Raw genomic sequence first — 22558 nt, 5'->3', positions numbered from 1 at the left:
TTTGTTGTGAAGGGCCAGGAACACAAAGTATGAAAGCTTGTCAAATCCTTGTATGGCCTCAAACAAGCACCATAAGCCTAGTACAAGAAAGTGATTAAGCATCTTCTGAAATTCAATTTCAAACACTATGATCTTGATGATGCAACTTTGTTTGTCAAGAAAGTTGGCAAAATAGTTGTATACCTTGTGGTGTATGTAGATGATATTTTGATGACAGGGCACAATCAGAATTACATTGCATCCATAAAGAAAGCACCGAGGAAAGGTTTTGAAATGACAAATTTGGGCTATGTTCACTACTATCTTGGTATTGAAGTTACCCAACATTCGAAGTTTATATTCCTCTCTTAGAAGTACATTAGAGATATTTTGAACAAGTTTGTCATGGCTGAGTGCAATCCTTTGACTATTCCAATGAAACAGAATTTAAAACTCACATTCACTGAAGGAAAAGAATTTGAGGAGGCAACAATTTACAAACAACTCGTAGGAAGTCTCAAGTTTCAACTACCTGACTACTACCAGACCTGACATTTCATTTGCTATTGGAATCCTCTCTAGTTTAATGCAAAAGCCTTCTGAGGGTCATTGGTCTGTTGCAAAAAGAGTTCTAAAGTACTTGAAGGGCACTCAAGACTTTGGACTCAAGTATACATGGGTGGATGGCTTCAGCTTGATTGGATACTCTAATTCAGATCTTGACGGAGATAAAGAAACTGAAGTATCTACTTCAGGTTATGTTATGTGTCTTGGATCAGGAGTCGTCTCCTGGAGTTCATGCAAACAATCAGTTCCAGCAGATTCCACAACTGACGCAGAATATGCGGCAACAATTGAAGCAACAAAGGAAATTGTGTGGCTCAGGAAGATTCTGGAAGATGTGCAGGAGAAAAAAGTGCATTCAACTCCTCTTTTGATTGACAACTCTTCTGCAATAAAGTTGGCCAAGAACCCAAAGTTCCATGATCGAACCAAGCACATCATTATAAAATATCATCTAATTCGACATCATGTTGAGGCCAAGACTATCCATCTATGACATTGTTCCACAAATGAGCAGATTGCAAATATCTTCACCAAAACACTTGGAAGAGAAAAGTTTGAAAGATTCAGAATGATGCTTGGACTCACCAACATCCCTTCAGATTAAGGGGAGAATGTTGACACCTAATCCTAAGGGATTGGGAAATTCATGTAAATATTGTAAATAGGAAAATAAGGAAGCATTGGAAAATGAAGAGACATTGGAAGATGAATCCTAATAGTCTCCCTCTCCTTTTATATATTATTAATTTCTCTTAATGAAATACATATTTTTGGAGTTACCCAATGCCTGACCTGACATTGTGCCCCATGTTGTGGCTAAATCTTGCACCTACAACACAAGTGCAGCAGGAGGCAAGGAAAGCTCCCTAGAGACAACCTATGGGTTGATTGTAGACTAGTGCCTAGGACATCTTGGGTAGAGGAGTGCTTGTGAGATGTTTCGAAAGGGGTGTGCAACACTCCAATTGTCACGAAATTGAGATGGTGGTCAGAGGGTTTAGTTCCGGTTCTATGTGCCTTTAATGAGGGAATTTCAGGCTAATTTAAGGATTTAAGTGCAGGGGTTGTATGGGACAACTTCAAAGAGGGATGGCTTCTTCTTCTGCTGGCCTACACATGGAAATGGAACAATTTAAATTGAAGTTGAAATGATGATGGAGAAGAGTAGGAGAAGGAGGAAATCAACTAGAGAAGGCTGTGAAAACAAAATCTTCAGTTACTGATTTCTGGCAGAAATATGAAAGAAGAATAAGGTGGAATGGGAGCTACAGAGGGAGTTGTTTAAAGACTTCAAGCTGAGACTCAGGAATCAGCCTCAAACATCACTGCTATTTGACTTTCTGAAGCAGTGAGTGACAACACCCCAAATTTTTTTCAAAAGCTTAAATCTGTAATATTTTTTTACTTTTGCAAAGCGCTCCTTTTTAGAAGAGTTGTTCATTTGTGGTTTAGAAACTTTAGTTAAAGTTGTATGAATTTCGTGAATGTTTTTCCCATGATCTCATGATTTTACATGAATGAAATAACTCTCCGATATTTGAAAATTCGTTATCTTGTGTCTACCCTTTTGATATGCTTCAATGGTATCTTCTCACTGTGATGGAATGGATGGATATTGTGCTTAATTTTCAACTTTTATCTTTGGTTATTCCTTTCTTTGTATTCTTGAAAAAACACCTAGTCCACTCATAGGTGCATTTATTAATTTTTTAATCTTACTTCAAGTTATTTGAGTGTGTTCATAAAGAGGAATACCGCCTCTATAAAAACATAGAGTGACCTGCACTCAGGCCCTAGGAGGTTAACATTTTCCCTTAGCGGGGAAATAGATCAACACCTTCATTTCAATTTTCTTCGCTCCCATGACAAGTGATGATGAGTTTGTGGAACAAAGATTAATGAGGTAGATCATGTTTGTTTCAACATAATGATAAATGGTGTTGAACATCAAGTGGCTTTGGCTTGAGTTTAGGTAGCATGGGAGGTTGGGTGATAGGCATGCTTCCCCTGCTTGCTTGAGGTTTGTAGCATGATGGATGATTTCCAATTACCCCTAGAGTTTGTGTAGGTTGCATTGCATTCTGATCAATATGTTTTTACACAAACATACATGTATATGAAGTTGTCATTGTAGGGTATTAAGCAGGCTAATCCGTAAGAGGTGCTTTGACTTGTCACCACTTTTTTTAACCCATTAATTTTCTTCCTTAGTTATTGCAATTGGCTTTCTTAGTAGGTGATCTTTGTTGCCAGAAAGATTGAGATCATAATTTTCATATTGATTACAATTTGTTTGGCATGCAATTGTTGTTGTTATGACTTGTGATGAAAACTTTGCAGTGCAATTAATTTTTCTTTCTTGGTCTATTGCTCAATCTTATAGCTAATAGATTGCTCCCTTTGTGATCAATATACCATTAATTAGTGATTGATTTCTAGTCGTATTGTGGTGGATGTTCATTCTCAGAGAGTTATTATGTAATCATATTCCAAACATTGAATGGTAATATAGGAATGATCTGTACTACATACAATGGGTGAGCAATGCTTAACAATTTTCTTTCAAATGTTACTCAACATAAGTGGAACTTGTAAGAATTGTATGTTTAATAGCAAATAGTGGTGGCTCAAAACGGTCTGCAAATCGAGTTAGGGGAACCTGCCCCTAGTTTTACTATGTAATGTTCCCGAGTAATTAATTGCCTAAGGGACAAACTAGCCTATCGATCCCTATAGGCTATAGTCCTCGATAAAGGGAAAACCCCCAAAATACCCAATGTCTGGGCGAATTTTGGGGCAACTGGGTCAAGAAACCCAAAATTGGGGTTTGAAGTAAAGTTTACTCAATCAATTAAGAAGAAGAGACCCCTATGGCAAGGTCTATAATTATGGGAGGGATGAATTCATTTTGGAGCATCATTGTGGATCAATCTATCTCTGTTTTTTCTTGAGCCTCAGGCTCTGAGGGTTTTAAGACCCTTTCTCTTCTACTAATTTTGGTGTTGAAAGGTTCCACCCTGGTTAGTCCTTTTTCCTTTTGTTTTTGTGTTTTGGCAACAAGGATTTCTCTTCAAGGCACAATGAAGTAATTGTGGGCAAAACCTAAGGCAAGGAAATATCAAATCTTATTCCCGCTGAGCGGATCTCCTTTGAGCATAGTCTTGGACAAAGTGAGTTTATCCAGTTGAGCAAACTCCCTACAGAACTAAGTTTGTCAAGATCTGTGACGTCAATTTCTCACTAATAATCTGGGGTCAAAGTGTGGATGGGACCTACTCTAGGTCACCGCGAAGCATGAACAAAAACAAAGATTAGAAATGGGCCCAAATATCTTTGGAGAAAATACCATAGATTTGGGATTGAATTCTAAAGAAATTGATCATCTACCAATCATGGACAACATTTTATTTAGAATAGTTTTCTTTTGAAGGGATCGAGTTATATGACTAAAATATGAAGGTTGGAACAAGGCCCTCTGAAGCAACGCATTCCTTGTGGGCAAAGAGAATCGAAGGCCAACAATAGGAGCACCGAAAAATCTTTTGTGACGGAAGTGGAGTCATCTAAGGTTGACCCAGTGCGAGGATTCCTCGAAGTAGATCAATGCCATCCAGAGTAGCGGAATGCATTGCTTGAGGCATCAAAGTCCATTATAGGATGAATTCCTAAAATTCTATGTGTAGCAACCGAAGCTGTAGGTTGAGTGAATTTCCCGTTTTCTTGTGTGAGACCCCTTCTGTAGTGGGACCGCTCCTCATCTTCTGAAGAAAATTCGAGGTCTTGGCCATAATAGACATTCTTCTTCTGGTCGGAGTGCTTTGTAATATGTTTGGTAGGATTTTTAGGCAACAATCTCAAGGAGATAGTGGGCATGCATTATTTAGCCTTTATTCAGTCAAATTTTGTCTCTCGTCTATTATAGCCAATGATGTGATAATCGCGATCGGGATTAAATCTGCGAGGGTCTGGACAAAGAAAAAAATGTAAAAATTGGGATAAAATCGGTAAAAATTGGCAAAATTGGCAAAATATAAATAATATAAAAAATAAAAAAATTTAATAAATACAAAAATTACGAATTTTTGGGAAAAAAACAAGATTAAATCTCGTCAAAATGAAAAAATCGCTGATTTAATTGTTGCAGGGAAAAAATTGTGATTTTCGCAACACTGATTATAACTAATCATCGCTGTATCTATGAGCTGAATATTACATTATCTGGGTCATACGTTGCATGAACTTCTTTGACCGAACTATTGGGTTTGACTCATTATTGATGAATGGTTGACTATATTTCTCCGCCAATATTTATGGTACTGTAAGAAACTGCCTATGATATTTACTTTAAAATTGGGTTTGTTGTATAACTGTTGAAAAAATATTGATACTGTGAATGATACGTACTAAGGTTATCATATCATTTGGAAAGAAATAAATGGTTGTGTTGAATTTAATTATTAGATGAAAGAAAAAGTCCATTGCCACTGGAAACCCTAAGGCAGAAATCACCTTACATGCTAGATTGATTGCCACTTTCACTTAGCAAGTTGGGATACTTTTGACATCATTTTCATGTCTTCCTTGGTATAACCTAGCTTGTATAATTGTAAATAGAACAAAATGATTTGAGAATGTCATTGCACATTCAATAAGTCCCCCCCCCCCCCCCCCCACCATTTTACTAGTTTGATTTCCATTTTCACTAAGCAAGTTGGGACCCTTCTAACATCAGTCTCATGTCTTCGATGGTATAACCTCCCTTCTATAATTGTAGATACAAGAAAATAGTTTGAGAATGCATTTTTGCCTTCAATATGTTTTCACTACTTTGAAGAAGAATACACTTTGATTCATAAAAAACAGAATATTGCTTGAAAAAGGCCCCGACATGAAAGGTCAGATGTTTGGACTAGTTCTACATGTGGTTGGAAGCTTAACTCTTTTTGTAAAGCCATATGTAATCATGCTTGTATGAACGAAAATCTGGTAGGAAACATTCTATTCAAAGAGATATTGGAGAAATATAATTTTGGGCCTTTTTTGTCATTTTCCTTATACCTTCCATGGTAATTTCTAATAGCCTTGCTTGTACAATTGCAAATACAACAAAATGGTTTAAGGTCCTTGCACTTTTAGGAACAGTGTAATTCAAATAGAATCTCTCATATTGTGGCATTATAAGCAAACACCTTTGGAGAAATATAACTCCACTGCAATTTGAGCATTACATAGGAAAAATTAAAAAATTCACCATGGGACTCTTATTATTGCATTTCATGTGCAGGGTGTCATCTCCAGTTGAGTCAGCTGACAAACGGTTTACCACACTTGGGAAGAGAGCAACATCCTTTGTATTACTTGGCCTCACCGGAGCTTTTGCTTTGAGTGCTTTTGATGACTTCGCAATCTATTATAATTGTAGTAGGTATGTAGAGAAGTGGGATATTCACATTGCAAATTGTACTAGGTGTGCATAGGAAAGTAGGATATATGCTATCATAAGAACACACATTTAAATTGGTTAGAAAAGAAAATTTATTTGCACAAGGTTTTATGTAATCGAGAAGAAACTCATTCTTTAGCTTCTTATTGACTTTATTATATTAGTGATACCATTCTCATATTGATAAGTTGTAAGGCAAATCTATCTAACCAATCTCACCCTAATGTTAATGAATGATAGATACACACATTAGATTTATTATGACATTCATGCTATGCACATTTCAGAAGCATCGTGAGTTTTCTCTTAAGTAATTGTGTCTATTCATTTCTTGAACTATTTTTGCTAATCAGTTGTGGGATCATTTTTTGTTGTTGGGATTCCTACCCTGTCTACATTGTTCGCTGCTTTGTTCACCCATTGAACATTTGGTTTAATATTGTACTTTTAGTTGGTTGCACATTACTTCATGGTTGACTTTATGTTCTGGTTGGTTTGCCTCTTCTGATTTTGGATTGTCAGTTGGCCAACCTTTGTTTTGATCCAATTTGTGATGCAATGGGCATGGGGTCTCACCATTCCTCATTGTTTGTGCCCAAAATCTCATTTGCATACTTAATAAACAAAATAACTAATTTACATAGTTAGGAAACAATATTTTTTTTGAAATGTTACTTCTTATATTATATGAAAGAGCAAATACAAGTATGAAGTGCTTATCTATCTTATGCCTAATAAAACTGCAATGAGATCAGAATAAGCCTCAATAGAAATATTCTTAGCATCTTTTCTATCAACGAAAAGATTTTATCCTTGTTGCTGCAAAATCTAGTAGGCCTGGTGCAAAGCCTTATTAGGCAAGGGGGCAGACCTTATGGCAACAAAGAGGAAGGGTTTCCAGTGTCATCTCAACAGCCTTCCTCCTCTTTAGTGGGATTTAAACCACAAGGAAGGCTTCCCTAAATCACCTATAAAGATACTCTAATACTAGGGCTCAAGGTGATGAGTTTTTTAAATGTCTAAAGTTGGATAGAGCTCTAGCAAGGCCTAGGATGGCCAAGGTCTTCCATGCTATGACTCAAGTTCTTGATAACTAGATCACTGAATAGGCTGCTATAAGTTAAAGTTTGGATGATGTTCAATAATATGGCATTCAATGTCTTATAGCAGCCTTATAAAGTGCCTAAAAATGATATTCAACAAGAAAGGAACAAGAACTTCAAATAGAGTTTATGATTGGGCTAGGGTAAATTGTTCTATAGCTGTTAGATATTCATAAACAGCAATAAAAACATCAGCTCAAATAAGGTATGATGGACCATGCCCTATGCTAGATTTTGCTTGTAGACAATTTCTAGAAGCCATGCCTAAATTATGATCCAACCACATGCAATGGAATGACACTTTTATGTTTAAATCATGTTGAAAATTGGCAGCTGAGGGAGCAATTCCTTTTGTTGTCGCCCAAAGTGTACACCTAAGGCACAACGCTCAGAGTAGGAGCTGTCACCCTGATCCCTACTCACTCCATTTAGACTCTCTCCTAGCTAAGTCGAGGAGGGTAGTCCCTAAAGGTAATAATGAAGGGAAAACTTGTTGGAACAAGAAGTTCTAGGAGATTTGAGGCATGGCAATTACTTCTTTAGGTAGCTTGAATTAAGATTAAAGGGTAAGTTATTAAATTGAGCAATGTGAGACAAATAACTTCAGTTAGGATAATATGATACTTAAGATGAAACCATAAAAGACCAGTGCCTAGATACAATGCTCAAATAGATTAGAGAACTTTTTCAATGATGCAATATACCTCAAGCCACAAGATAAATAATGTTACAAGGAAATGTTAGTGCAAGATGCAAGACTGATATGTGAGCAAGAGATGACTCGCGCGAATGATAAAGCAATGTACTTTCACAATATAGCAATATCATATGATAAAAATGAGTGGCAAGTACAAAAGAAATGTAACTTTGCATAGAAAGATTATACCATGAATGGACCCCCAAAGTCTTTTTATTAAAGCTCTTGAAAAATATACAAAATAGCAGCGCTTCCGCAAGCACAATAGCTAGTAACAAAAGATACAATATGAGAGCTCAAGGCTCTATTATATAGAGAGATGGGAGCAAATCCCAATGTAGCAACCAAGTGAAAAATGGCCATGGAGAAGATCCCAAGAGAGGAAATTGAATTCCATGTGGAGTGAAGAGACACCAAGGCAAATCGAATTTCATATGTGGCACCATGAGATCTTCAAGCAAAATCGAATTTCACATGTGTAAAGATGAGCAAATCCAAGTGTGAAGTAATCAAGGAGCTAACTCAAGTCAAACTCCAAGAACAAACCATGTGATGCCACCTCCTGTAGATGCTTCCAATGAGCTCAGCGTAGATCCCTTGGAGAATGTGTGGTCCCTCCTTGAGGAGATTTCGATGTGCCATGATGAATGCCAAGTGTGCAAGAGAGGGAACATAAGTGGAGACAAACTCCCAAGAATATCTCAACCAATATCATTCCAATATCTCCCATGTGCATTGACTCCCAAAATACCCTGTTTTCTAAGTCACCAACTGCTGCATTTATGTCAAGAAATTCAATTTCCTTGAGTGGGCCATGTATTTATGATGCAAGGTGCCAAATCATCCTCCAATTTGTCCTTTGACTCATTCCTTTGACTTGAGATAATTTCTAAGTCATTTCCATGTCATTTTATCATTTATTTCTCTCCATTTAATTTATTACCAGATTTCCCACTAAACTTAGGAAAAGTGGGATTTTAGGGTCTATAACACATTTTTGAGGGTCTAGAACACATTTCTAACCCCTCAAAGTGTGTCATAGTAGAAAGTTGAGGGTGAAAGGTGTAATTTTATTACTCATACCCCATACAATTTCTCTAGACATCACTTATTACATTTCATATACAAATTTTATTCCAATTTCTGCCCTGCGGGAAATTTTAAAAATGAAAAAATGACCCCCTAGACCTAACCAAATTCCACGAAACTTTACGAGTGATCTAGTATGGTAATATACAATGACTCTAGACACTAGGACTCATCGAAGGTCTTGCCATCAAGCCGTACTCCAACTTTGGGGGTATGCTTGGAGGAAAAAACTCAATTGATTATTAAATTCTTGGAGGAAAATGATAATTAACCAAGTGAAGAAAACCTCCCAAAATAGACTCACTTGATGACAAGGTCCCAATCTACCTAGGCCTGTTACATGACTCAAACTCATCATACTAGCATCACTTTAGATCATCTCCATAGGGCTTGTGGAATCTGGGTACAATAGAAGAAGATGAGAAGAAGAAGTAGAGTTGAAAAACTCTAGTGATATGATGATCTCTGATGGTACAAGCAACCTTTGGTACATCCTTGGGCATGGAGTCTTCAAAAAATCTTCAAGTGCCATTCCAGTGGTCAACAGGGATATCATAAGCCCAGGCTAGCATTGGGATCTAGGTGGGACTACCCATCATTTCCCAGATACGTTGGTTGACTACGACAATGGTGGTATAGTTGATCTCGCAGTTGAGTGCACACATGCACTAGGGGAGTTTCAATGAGCACTAGTGGCGAACCAGTTTATGGACAAACTCCTTGGGTTGTCCTAGTATGATGGATGTACATGGGATCACAGGATGATCAACATACTCTAGCAGGAGTTTGTTGGAGGAGGTAGCATTGGTAGGCCACCAGACAGTGCCTTGTATGGAACCGAGGGTTCTCCCCAGTTATGTGGGACACAACGGTCACGGAGGAGCAACACAGTGTTTGCATCACCACTGGTACATAGGGGGATTCACCTATCGTGTCTCTTAGGGAGGATTTGGAGGCGAGGCCCACGCATCAGAGGGAATGGTGATGCGATAGAGGTGGTGATATCGATAGGGTGAGGATTGACGCATACTATCTTAGCTTTAGATCATGGCATCCAGTGGCAGGTAGGAGCATACAACGTTGAGCAGTGGTTTGCAGGTGAGCACGAAAGTGCATGGTGGTGTGCCACAACGCATGGATTCACACCCTGGAGTAGGGGTAGCGACTCACACCACATTGGGTTTGTTAGTGGAGTGACAAATGCGTTGGTGCATATGGGGCACTTGACGGTACAGGGTGGTACAATAGCAAGCAGAGTAATCCAATGGTGTACATACTACAGGGACAGGTCATAGCGTACAGTGGCGTGCTAAGGAGTATGAGGATACTTGGTGGTATGCAGTGGCATATGATGCAACACAGTGGGCTCTTGGAGCGTTTCCTCCAAGGAGACTTATTGTTGATTTGGGGTAGCATCGGATTTGCTCTAGCCATGAAAATTGGTGGAGAGGCTAAGGCACATGAGATATCCAAGACCCAAAAATCGTTTTGAGAAATTCCATTTGGATGAGGAGTTATTAAAATAATTAATATTTTTAATGGGTTCCTAAATCTAAACTTAGGAAAATAAAAATATTAATGGGTATTAATAAAGATAAGGATGAGAAGCTTCTAAGAGACGAGGATCAAGTCTGTTTTAATCTTAGCCGTTGATTAGGGACTTAATCTCGGTTGTTGATTCATCAATAGGAAAAGTATAAGGGAAGACTTAAGGGTCATTTGGAGACACACCAGCAGATACCCAGTATCCCAAGGAAAGTCGATTCTTAGAGAGAAGGATATCGATTTCAGAAGGAGAGTTGCTGGGTGGAGGAAGAGTGGGGATGAGTAGCAGTCAGGGAGCTCAGAAGAAGTGACGCAAGGACTTTGACAGACAACGTAGAGGGAGATGCAGATCAGAGAGACGCAGGGATGATGCAGAGAGGGACCAAAGCTGCAGAGCCACGTAGAATGACGCAGGGTTGACGCATTAGAGAAAGGAAGCTCTCCGGGGTGTCAGAAAGTCTCGGAGAAAAGTCTCAGGTGTTTTCTCCTAGTGTCCATGTAAATTTTTCTGTAAAAACGATTGTTGCTGAAGAATAAGAAAACCCTCCTCTGCTGCACCGATTTTCCCGCATTGGGTTTTTCCAGGGACAATTGTCCAAAAATAATTGTGTTGATGTGATTGATTCTTGTGCGTATATTTGTTTTTGTATAATGGTGTGATATCTGCAGTAGAATTTATTTTAATATTTACTGAAGGGATTTCATAAATAACTTATTGGGAATAATAAGTAGGCGAAATAAATCAATTGCTGTAGTAATAGAATTTCTGTTTAGAAATTTTCACATGGTATCAAAGCAAAGATTCAACGACAGGAAGGGAAAATCAATTATGGGTCAAGAGCATGATGCAGAGGCATCCACTCAAGGAGACTCGTGCAGATTTTCAGAAGAATGCACAAGAGACAGAAATTACCATTATTCTATGTTGGCTTCCAGATTGGAAGAAGAAGCAAGCTCTGCCTCCTCAGAGGTTTGGTATATAGATAGTGGAGCTTCCTGGCATATGACAAGGATCCGAGAATGTTATTCAGATTATCAGGAAGAAAGAATGAATTTTCAGATCACCATGGGGAATAAGGTAAAGTGTACTCCAGTAGGGAAAGGTACTATAGTTTTTCAAATAGAAACAGGAGAGCGGTTCTGAGCTACCAATGCGTTGCATGTGCCAGGATTGGGGATGAACGTACTTTCCATATCTCAACTTCAAAACAAGGGCTATGACGTTTTCTTCATTAAGGAGAAAGAATACGTCAAACACCTGAGTTGGAAAAAGAAGGTTTGGATTGGAATCAAAAGTAACAGGTTACAAATTGCAGCGAGAATCACCAATGGCACTGATAGGTAGTAATGGAGACAAGGATTTGAATGAACTATGGCACAGAGGGATGGGACATTTGCACCATGGGGCTCTGAGAATTCTCAGAAAAACGGTAACAGGAGTTCCGGATCTTAGTACTAGTCTGAACAAGATGATGTATGCAGAGGATGTACGCTGGGCAAGTATGCTAACGCAGCGTTTCCAAGAAGTAACAATAGGGCCAAGAGTGTACTAGGATTCATACACTTAGACATCTGCGGACCTATGTCCACAAAAGCTCTTAGTGGTGCCGAATACTTCGTCGCCTTCTTTGTTGACCATTCCAGGAAGACTTGGATCTACTTTCTGAAAACTAAAGATGAGGTTTTCGGTCGATTCAAAGAGTTTAAGGCTCAAGTGGAGAATCTGATAGGAAATAAGATAAAAGTGTTGACAAGGACTTCACTGATTTTTGTGCTAGGGAGGGCATCAGAAGAGAGTGGACAGCTCCCTACAATCCAGAGTAGAATGGAGTAGCAGAAAGGAAGAACAAGACTATTGTGGAAGTAGTTAGGGCTATATTGTATGATCAAGATATGCCAAAATTCTTCTGGGAAGAAGCATGCAGCACGACAGTCTATGTCTAGAATATAACTCCTCATAGGGCATTGGGCAAGATTACTCCAGAAAAGGTCTTCACTGAGAAGACACCTGTAGTTAGTCATTTCAGGATATTTGGGAGTTTAACATACTGCCGTATACCCGAGGAGAAGAGGAAGAAGTTAGATCAAACTGCAGAGAAAGGATATCTTGTGGGATATAGCAAGAACGCTAAGGCATATAGAGTCTATCTTCTAAGGAGCAGGAAGGTAGTAGTTCAACGAGATGTAAAGTTCATGGAGGATAGAGCTTTCAGAAAATCTCGAGAAATGTCTTCCGAGGAGTAACCAAAAGATGAGCTGTTGGTCAAACCACTTCAACCAGCGGAAGCTAGCACTAGAAATTCTCATCCAGAACAAGAGGAATCATAGGAAAAGGAATAGCTGACAGATGCGCTTACTACTAGAGGAAGAACGAGCCGGGAACTTCGACAGATTTTGCGGGATGCAGAGTAATTCATTGGTGCACCCAGGAACAATAGAAGGGAACGAAGCCAACCAGACAGATACCAGGCCTTAGTAGCTCAGGTTGGGGAACCCTCCAGTTTTCAGGAGGCCGTTCAGCATCAAGTATGGGTGGATGCGATGGTGGAGGAATACAACTCTATAATGGTGAATGATGTCTGGGAAGTGGTACCTAGGCCTCAGGACAGATCAATGGTAGGTTCGAGATGGATCTACAAGATCAAATATGCTGCAGACGACAATGTGGAGAAATACAAAGCCAGGTTTGTGGCTAAGGGGTATGCTTAGAAGGAAGGAATAGACTACGAAGAGACCTTTGCCCCAGTAGCCAGGTATACATCTATTAGAACCGTGATATCTCTTGCAACTCAGATGGGGTGGGAGATTCATCAGATGGATGTCAAGACGACATTCTTGAACGGGGTAATAGAAGAGGAAGTATACATTGAACAACCAGAAGGCTTTGAGACACATGAGAAGAAATCTCATGTATGCAGATTAAAGAAAGCCTTGTATGGGCTTAAACAGGCACCTAGAGCATGGTATGGTCGAATTGATGGCTACTTGCAGAAGATGGGGTTCGTCAAGAGTGATGCAGATCCCAATCTCTACTATCTGGTTGTAGAGAATGAGCCTCTAGTCCTAGTATTATATGTGGATGATCTCTTCCTGACAGGATCATCTAGGCTCATTGAGGATTGCAAGAAGAATCTAGCCACAAAATTCGACATGAAGGATTTGGGAAAGATGCATTATTTCTTGGGGTTGGAAGTTTGGTAGCAGAAGGGTGAGATCTTCCTTGGGCAAGGGAGATATGCTACAGAAATCCTGAAGAGATTCAGGATGCAGGACTGTAGGCCTATGGCTACTCCAATGATCACCAACTAGAAGAAAATTGATGCATCGGAAGACAAAGATGTTGATCCCACCTTGTACAGGCAACTCATAGGATCCCTGATGTATCTGGTCAATACTAGGCCAGACATTTGTTATGCTGTCAACACCCTCAGTCAGTTCATGGTGGAACCTAAGAGGGCGCATTAGGCAGCAGCCAAACATGTTCTCAGGTATATACAAGGAACAATCGAGCATGGACTATTGTACACCAGAGGCAATGACATCAGGCTGAGTGGGTTCATTGACGCAGATTGGGCTGGAAGTTCAGTAGATCGGAAAAGTACCACTGGGTATTGTTTCAACATTGGATTGGGGATGACTTCCTGGTGCAGTAGGAAACAGAAATCTGTAGCTCTGAGCTCAGCAGAAGTAGAATATATGGCCGCTAGCACAACTTCGTGCGAAGCCATATGGCTTAGAAAATTGCTTGTGAACCTATTCAGTAGAAGGATGGAAGTGACCAGGATCATGTGTGATAATCAGAGTTGCATCAAGCTCTTTGAGAATCCAGTATTTCATGATCGGTCGAAGCACATTGATATTACGTGTCACTTTGTTAGAGACTGTCCAACGAGGAGCAGTAAAGTTGAGCTACACTCCTACAGGAGAATAGGTGGTAGACATCCGCACTAAGGCTCTAGGAAGAACAAAGTTTGTTCATTTCAGGGAGAAGATGGGGATGGTAAAGAATCCATTTCAATAATGGACAAGTATCAGAAGTTGCAATGCAGCAGTTAGCAATGGCAGTGCTATGGGCAGCATGGGCAACATGTTGAGAGGGCGCTGTAGTACATATGTAGTAGTGGCAGTGGCAGAGCCATGGGCAGCAGTATAGGAAGCAACAGTGCAGTGGATGTAGGGCAACAAGCCCAACATCAACATAGGTACCGATACGAATGGATCAATGTGATGTTCAGTGGTGGAGCATTACTAGAGCACCTTCCTCGCTAAGAGGGAGTGTGGGGGTAGCATCGAATGTGCTTTAGGCATGAAAATTGGTGGAGAGGCTAAGGCACATGAGATCTCCAAGACCCAAAAATCGTTTTGAGAAATTCCATCCGGATGAGGAGTTATTAAAATAATTAATATTTTTAATGGGTTCTTAAGTCTAAATTTAGGAAAATAAAAATATTAATGGGTATTAATAAAGATAAGGATGAGAAGCTTTTAAGAGACGAGGATCAAGTTTGTTTTAATCTTAGCCGTTGATTAGGGACTTATTCTCGGCTGTTGATTCATCAATAGGAAAAGTATAAGAGAAGACTTGAGGGTCATTTGGAGACACACCTGCAGATACTCAGTATCCTAAGGAAAATCGATTCTCAGAGAGAAGGAGATTGATTTCAGAGGGAGAGTTGCAAGGTGGAGGAAGAGGGGGGATGAGCAGTAGTCAGGGAGATCAGAAGAAGTGACGCAGGGACTCTGAGAGACAACACAGAGGGAGACGCATGAATGACGCAGAGAGGGACCAGAGCTGCATAGAGCCACGCAGAATGACGCATGGCTGACACAGTAGAGAAAGGAAGCTCTCCAGGGTGTCAGAAAGTCTCGGAGAAAAGTCTTAGGTGTTTTCTCCTAGTGTCCATGTAAATTTTTCTGTAAAAGCGATTGTTGCTGAAGAATAATAAAACCCTCCTCTGCTGCACCGGCTTTCCCACATTGGGTTTTTCTGGGGACAATTGTCCAAGAATAATCGTGTTGATGTGATTGATTCTTGTGCATATATTTGTTTTTGTATAATGGTGTGATATCTGCATTAGAATTTATTTTAATATTTACTGAAGGGATTTCATAAATAACTTATTGGGAATAATAAGTAGGTGAAATAAATCAGTTGCTGCAGTAATAGAATTTCTGTTTAGAAATTTTCACACTTACGGATAGGGACATTAGGTGTACCATTGGGTGCAACTCACCTAGGATTGATGAGGATGTTGTTAAGCGTCTCGGGACACCATGTTTAGCGGAGACAGGTCTTCGATTGGGTTATCACTAGATCTGAGGCGGAGAGAGGGACGTCCATAGGATTACTCTTCAGCATCCCGACAGACTCTCGATCATACCGTTGGGGAGCTACCCACTCATCACCCTCCAGTGTTGATTACAGTGGCAGAGTGTTTGGTTGTTGCCCCTTGATGCTCTCTGTTAAGGCAACCAGACATGGGAGGCTCACCCTAGGCAGTTGGATGAAGCAATGTGTGTCATGGGCAGGGAGGAGACTCTCCAATTGAGACACTTAGTGGGTGCGTGAGCTGACAAATACAGGCTTAGTGATGGCGTGGTTTATTGTTGAGGTAACATATGTTCCACCCCTGGGCTCACACTTGGGGAGGTAATTGTGAGGGAGCTGCATGATGCACTTTCGGTGAGACAGTCTGAGGCATTACATGAGCATGAGGGACAGTGGATGGTAAAATTCCTTTACAGGAGGGTGTCCAAACTCCGAGCAGTGTCCGGGCGTATCAGCGGGAGTTGGGATAGTGGATTTCACTGTGTGGTTTGGCAGGAGCAAGTCAGATTGGCATGCGTGGGACAAATTCTTGATACTTGGGGACCTCCTATGGGATACATACAAGGGTTAGAGATGAGGGCCAAAGGAGCTCTAGCTGGTAGCAGTGCTATGCAGCGGGAACCCATGAGGTGTGGGAGTTGTGAGCTCCCAGTATGGTTGGGGGATCCAGGGATTCGAGTGGTGAGTGGATCACTCCACTTATCGATGGGCAGGGTTACGATGGAGAGTGATCCAATTTGTTCGCATCTTGACACATGGGGAATCATTGAGACCTTCATCATATGGCGAGGCAGGTTGCTGCTCAGGATCAAGGCTAGTCGTGGAGTGGTGGACTTTAGCATTATTGAGCTGCCCTTGCAGGTTGGACATAGCGCTAATCATGAAAGATATAGTGGCCAAGTGTTACCGAAGAGGAGGATCTGATACGAGTATGTTGAGCAGTCGTGTATGTGAGAAATCGGAGATCTGATTCCTATTGCAGCAAACTGATGATATTTCACCTATTTGTTAAATTACTTGAACAAATTACTTGCAGTTTTCTATGGCAAATATTGAAATACATACACTGTAGCCTACACAAATAAAATACTGCGAAACTAAATACTGCGTTGGAGAGAAATAAACACACATATACACTGTTGTTTTTGGACAAATGTCCCCGGAAAAACCCAATGTGGGAAAACTGGTGCAACAATTGAGGGTTTTATTTATTATGCAATAGTAATCTGAGTACAAATCATTAGATGCCCAAACTGGAAATTTGATACAGAGAAATACTAACAAGGAGATAGTGAGAAAAATCTCACACTGTCTCTGGCGATCTGAATCTGATCTAGGCTCTGGATGGCTAGCCCCACACTGCCTTTGCGTCAAAGTCTCTGGGCTCTGTGTCACCTCCTCGTTTGATCTCCTGCTGGTTGGAACTTCAATCCTCTGGCCCTCAGGTCTCACACCCCGACTTCTGGGTTTGGAATTCGACTTTCCTAGTTGAATCTCGGACTCCCTCTGAAGCTCTATGCTGCCTCTGCATGGCACTGCGCTACCTCTTTGAACCTCTCTCTGTCTTCTTTGCCTTGCACTCCCCGGATCTGGAAAACTCTCCTTCGGTCTACTATCCTTGCCCCTCTCTCATTGCTTCGACTTTACTATGTCACTTCCAGCAACTCACAACTACTACTTAGGAAATAGACTTCCCAACAAAATCGAACTGCACAAATGTATTCTCCAAGTGCCCATCGAACTCCTTATAATCTCTCATTGGATCACCAACGACCAAGATTAAAACATAATCAAGGGTTAAGATTAACTGGGAGTTGATCCTCGTATTCTTATAGAAGATTCACACCTGATTTAATAAATGCCCTTTAATTAACCAAATTTCCTAAGTTTAGACTTACAGAACCATTTAAAAAAGTTAATTATTTTAATTAAATCATCTATAGGTGGAATTTTCCCAAGAGATTTTTGGGTATTGGAGAATGCATGTGTCTTAGCCTCTCTGCAAAATCTCGAGGCAAGAGCCCATCCAATGCTACAAAAATCAACACTCCCTCTTAGCGAGGAATGTGGTCTAGTGCTGCAACCCATTGAAGCATCACTCTCTCTCTGCACCATCTCTTGCTACGCTGCTGATGTCTGGCTCTACTACCCACCAACTACTGCGCAACTCTGATATGAGATGCATCTGTGCTGTTGCCGACCTTGTTGAATTGCTGCCAACACTACATCTGCACTGCAACCCATCCCATTTGTTGCTGCTACAACTGCAACATCTACAACGGAAAAGCATCCAAAATACTGAACCAACTGTGGTTAGTGTGATGCATCCGTTGTTCGAGTTCTGACTACTGCTAGCCTTTGCGTTGTCACTGAAGTCTCTGTGCTACTGCTGACTTTGCTTTGTGCCAACTGCACTGCTGCCAACTCTGCTCTGCGCTGCTCAGTCTTAGACTGCTACTAGCTACTACATCTGTCACTCTGGCACCTGACTGCACCAACTGCCACTGGTCCATCCTGCTACTGCTGACTATGGGCTCCCGTAGCAAGGTCTTGATCCAAGAGGTGGACTCCTCAAGGATCCTGCCCATCTTGTAGCTCTCTGGGGCTACAATTCCAGATCGCCCCACCTCACCCTTGGAGGCATCTCAACAATCATGGCAAACTCTTCCTCCAGTCTGGAGGACAACCTGTCGATCTCAGCGGATGCAACTTGCTGATCCTGCTTCTCCTCCTTGCCCTGTATTGTAGTGGCCCATCTCACCACATCTGAAGCACTTGATCTTCGAAATATCCTTCTTTCTTCTACGCTGCTCCTGCTGCCCCTTTGATGTAAGGGCCACATCCTCCTCTTCCTTCACCTTCTTTGTCCCACTGTTGCTATTGCCACTGATGGTGGCCTTCACCAGATCACTCCTCATTTCCTCCTGCCGGAGATTAGCTCACACACGTTAACAATCTGGCAGTTTTTCTTTGCCCAGGATGCTCTGGACGAAAACTTGCCAATCTTCAGAAATTCTATTCAACGGTAATCGTACAAACTCTGAGGCTGGGGTGTTGACCCTACTGAAGCCAGCTGGTCCTGGACATCTTGAAGCCTCATAAAGAAGGGGACTACGCGCTCCCCTTTCTGCATCCTCGTGTATCTCAACTTCTCCTCTTAGTACATCTTCCGTTGCTCGGAAGATCCTTAGTACAACGTAGCTAATGCTTCCCACATCTACCGGGCAGTATCTTTGCCAGTTATATGGGATATCACATGATCTCGAACTCCGTCGAGAATGATCCTCTTAGCTCTCGCCATCTCAACCTTGTACTTCTTGAGTGGATCTGCATTGGCGGGTACAACTACCACACTATCAACATAATTTTTGAGATCATGCTCATCTAGAAGGTAGGAGATCCTAGCCTTTCAGATCACATAGTTGGAGGCTCCGTCCAACCGATCTTGATCTCTCAACCCAGCTGATGCCGTCTCTCTTGAAAAAGTTGAACTACTTCCTCTTCTCCTTTGCACAACTGCTTCCTAGCTATTTGCACTCCCTTCTGGAGTGAGAAATCCCGCACACAGCTACTGTTGCTCTGCTAAGAAAATTCAAACTTCTTGTCCTTTGAGCAAGAAATTCCCTCAGTATGTGCTCTTCTTTCCTTCTGATGCTATTCTGCTAGCAACTGCTACAAAATAACTGCGTCCCAGTGCAAGATCTGCGCTGCAAGGAAACTGCTGCTACTCCCTCTGCCTTTGGTACTCTTCGATTTGGGAAATTTTATTCTCTGTCGACTCATTTAGAGAAAAAATTCCCACAAAAAACTGACCCTTCTTGCCAAGGAAATACGATGCCCCTGAGGGTTTCGATTTGCTGCCTATGCAGAAATTCGAACTGCCTCCTTCCTTCTGCACTGAGCTCTCCGGCTTATGATATGTGCTCTAATACCATGTGAGATATCGAAGATCTGATTCCTACTGCAACAAACTGATGGTATTTCTCCTATTTATTAAATTATTTGCAGTTTTCTATGGTAAATATTGAAATACATACACTGCAACCTACACAAAATAAAATACTGTGGAAACTAAACACTGCATTGGAGAGGAATAAACACACATATACACTGTTGTTGTTGGACAAATGTCCTTGGAAAAACCCAATGTGGGAAAACCAGTGCAGCAGCTGAGGGTTTTATTTATTATGCAATAGTAATCTGAGTAAAAATCCTTAGATGCCCAAACTGGCAATCTGATACAAAGAAATACTGACAAGGAGATAGTGAGAAAAATCTCACAATAACTGGCGATCCGAATCTGATCCATGCTTTGGATGGCTGGCCCCACGCTGCCTCTCTGTTAGCCTACGCAGATCTGCGTCACAATCTCTGGGCTCTGTGTCACCTCCTCCTCTGATCTCCTGTTGGCTGGAACTTCGATCCTTTGGCCCTCCAGTCTCACACTTCGGCTTCTGGCTCTGGAATTCGACTTTCCCAGTTGAATCTCGGGCTACCTCTGAAGCTCTGCACTACCTCTCTGAACCTCTCTTTGTCTTCTCTGCCTTGCACTCCCCGGATCTGGAAAACTCTCCTATGGTCTACTATCCCTGCCCCTCTCTCACTGCTTCGACTTTACTAAGTCACTTCCGACAACTCACAGCTGCTACTCAGGAAATCGACTTCCCAGCAAAATCGAACTGCACAAGTGTATTCTCCAAGTGCCCATCGAACTCCTTATAATCTTTCATTGGAGCACTAACATCCAAGATTAAAACATAATCAAGGGCTAAGATTAACTAGGATTTGATCCTCGTCTTCTTCTAGAAGATTCACACCCGATTTAATTAATATCTTTTAATTAACCAGATTTCCCAAGTTTAGACTTGGGAACCATTTAAAAAAGTTAATTATTTTAATTAAATCATCTCTAGGTGGAATTTTCCCAAACGATTTCTGGGTATTGGTGAATGCATGTGTCTTAGCCTCTCTGCAAAATCTCATGGCAAGAGCACATCTGATGTTACAAAAATCAACAAGGTACAATCGGGGTGTCCCGATGTCAGTAGGATAAGTTCATTCTGCGACTGGCAGGGGATTCTAGCATAGCAGTCTAGCTACCCATAGAGGTGAGAATCTAGATCTTCCATTGGGTTTTAGTGATTCATTGATGATGTGGGGGACTTCATCGGTGTGGTAGGGTGATTGGCAGGAGGAGATCAGGGGAAGCTCATGCAGACGAGGATTCAATCCCACAGGGATTGGATTGCATCTTCAGGAGTCTACTCCTGGAGTGCACAAGAGGGACTATTCAGTAGAGTAGTTTCACGAGGAGATGATCATGATTTTATTCTACCATGATGCTCTACTTAGTGGCGGTATGCAGGGGGTGTCTGGTGCCCATGTCGGGTTGGGCAGTGAGTGGAGTGCAGGGGGTGTCTGGTGCCCATGTCGGGTTGGGCAGTGAGTGGAGTGAGGGATGCCTCATGCTCATCAGGATGTCTTGGGATCCTAGTATTGAGGGATTCCCCCATGGCAGGTCAGTGCAGAGATCAAGGATGACTCGGTGGCACATTTGGGACCTTGATATTGTTTGTAGTGACTATTTGGGTCAGTTGATCGAGAGGCTGCTTGTTCAGGCATTGCTTGAGGACAAGCAATTTTTGGTGGGGAGAACTGTAATATCCACAATTAATTAATTTTGTTAAGAATAATTTCCATTTTTTGCATTTTTGGCAATGGGAAGATATTTTGGCATTAAAACTTAGGAAAGTTGGCTTAGGAGGACCCCACTTGACTTTTTGAGTAAAAAAGGATTCCAAACATTAGAAGAGGAAATAAATAAAGTGCAAGTGGAATGTGGGGGGCACTCCAAAGGAAATTCGTACCCCTTAGGAGAGTTTGAATTTGTGAGAAGAGAGAGAGGAGGGAACTTGACTTGTGGGCCCTGCTACCCACCATTTTGTGGGTGCTGTCCCTAGATTTTTTTTTCTAGAAGATGGTCATCAACCGGCAGCTAGCAGCCCCTTGTAGCCACCAACTAGCTCGTTGTGCCACTTCTCCGCCACTTGAGCCAACCATGTGGTCCCTCACCCATCTGTCATGATCGTATGTTTGAAGGTGGGCCTCCGAAACCTAAAGGTATGCCTTGTCATTTGGTAATCGGGTATTGTAGTTTACTTATCATGGAAACTTTTGGGCATGGATTAATAGGGGAATTCGGCAGAAAGAGTGGGCTAGGTCTGTGCTCTTGTCCCCTAGACCTCCTTTTGATGTTAACCTTGGACCCTAGTCTCGTGGGATCTCTTTTATTGACCTTTGGGATTTAGGGATGGTACTTCATGGGAAACCCGATTTTGGTTGCATGGTCACACTCCCTCATCCACATATATCACTCCCCTTCCGCTCATTATAACCCCATTCATCATTCCTCCCACCTGGGTCCACATTCCTCCACTGGATCCACATAGGGTTTACCTTCCTTGTCCCCTTGCCCACATCTTGGGTTGGGTCTGGAATGATCCTTCAGAGATTGATGCAGCTGAAAAGAAAAGTAAAAGCATAATTGGCCACATTCAACAGGAAAATGTACCACAAAATGCAAAAGATGGCTGGGACAAACATATTTAGCACGTGGGCAAAAGCCAATGCATGAGCTCTACCCCATCACCATGGCCATCACCCTGGTTCTTATAGGCCCTAGATGAGCCTCCTTTATCATTCAAGAACCGATGATTGCCCCAACCCCTAGTGGGCAATGAACCACTCTACCTTGAATGGGTATCCACCGCTATACCTTACACATCATGCTCTTTTCCCTTGAGCCC

General features: G+C 41.4%; 1 protein-coding gene across 1 annotated transcript in view; it reads left to right on the top strand.

Annotated features, from left to right (window-relative positions):
- The window catches only part of LOC149226951 (cytochrome oxidase complex assembly protein), an 88675-nt gene that overhangs the window by 11413 nt on the left and 54704 nt on the right, over window positions 1–22558 (top strand). The window contains exon 2 of the mRNA XM_089377642.1: window positions 5831–5971. Coding sequence (XP_089233768.1) covers window positions 5831–5971 — 141 coding nt within the window. The remainder of the gene's footprint in view (window positions 1–5830; window positions 5972–22558) is intronic.

The sequence above is a fragment of the Pinus tabuliformis genome, chromosome J (assembly GCF_031772625.1).
Source record: "Pinus tabuliformis cultivar Carrire ecotype Pingquan chromosome J, CPIR1, whole genome shotgun sequence".
Taxonomy (NCBI): Eukaryota; Viridiplantae; Streptophyta; class Pinopsida; order Pinales; family Pinaceae; genus Pinus; species Pinus tabuliformis.
The sequence above is the reverse complement of the archived record's forward strand: the minus strand, read 5'-3'. Positions and strand labels throughout refer to the sequence as shown.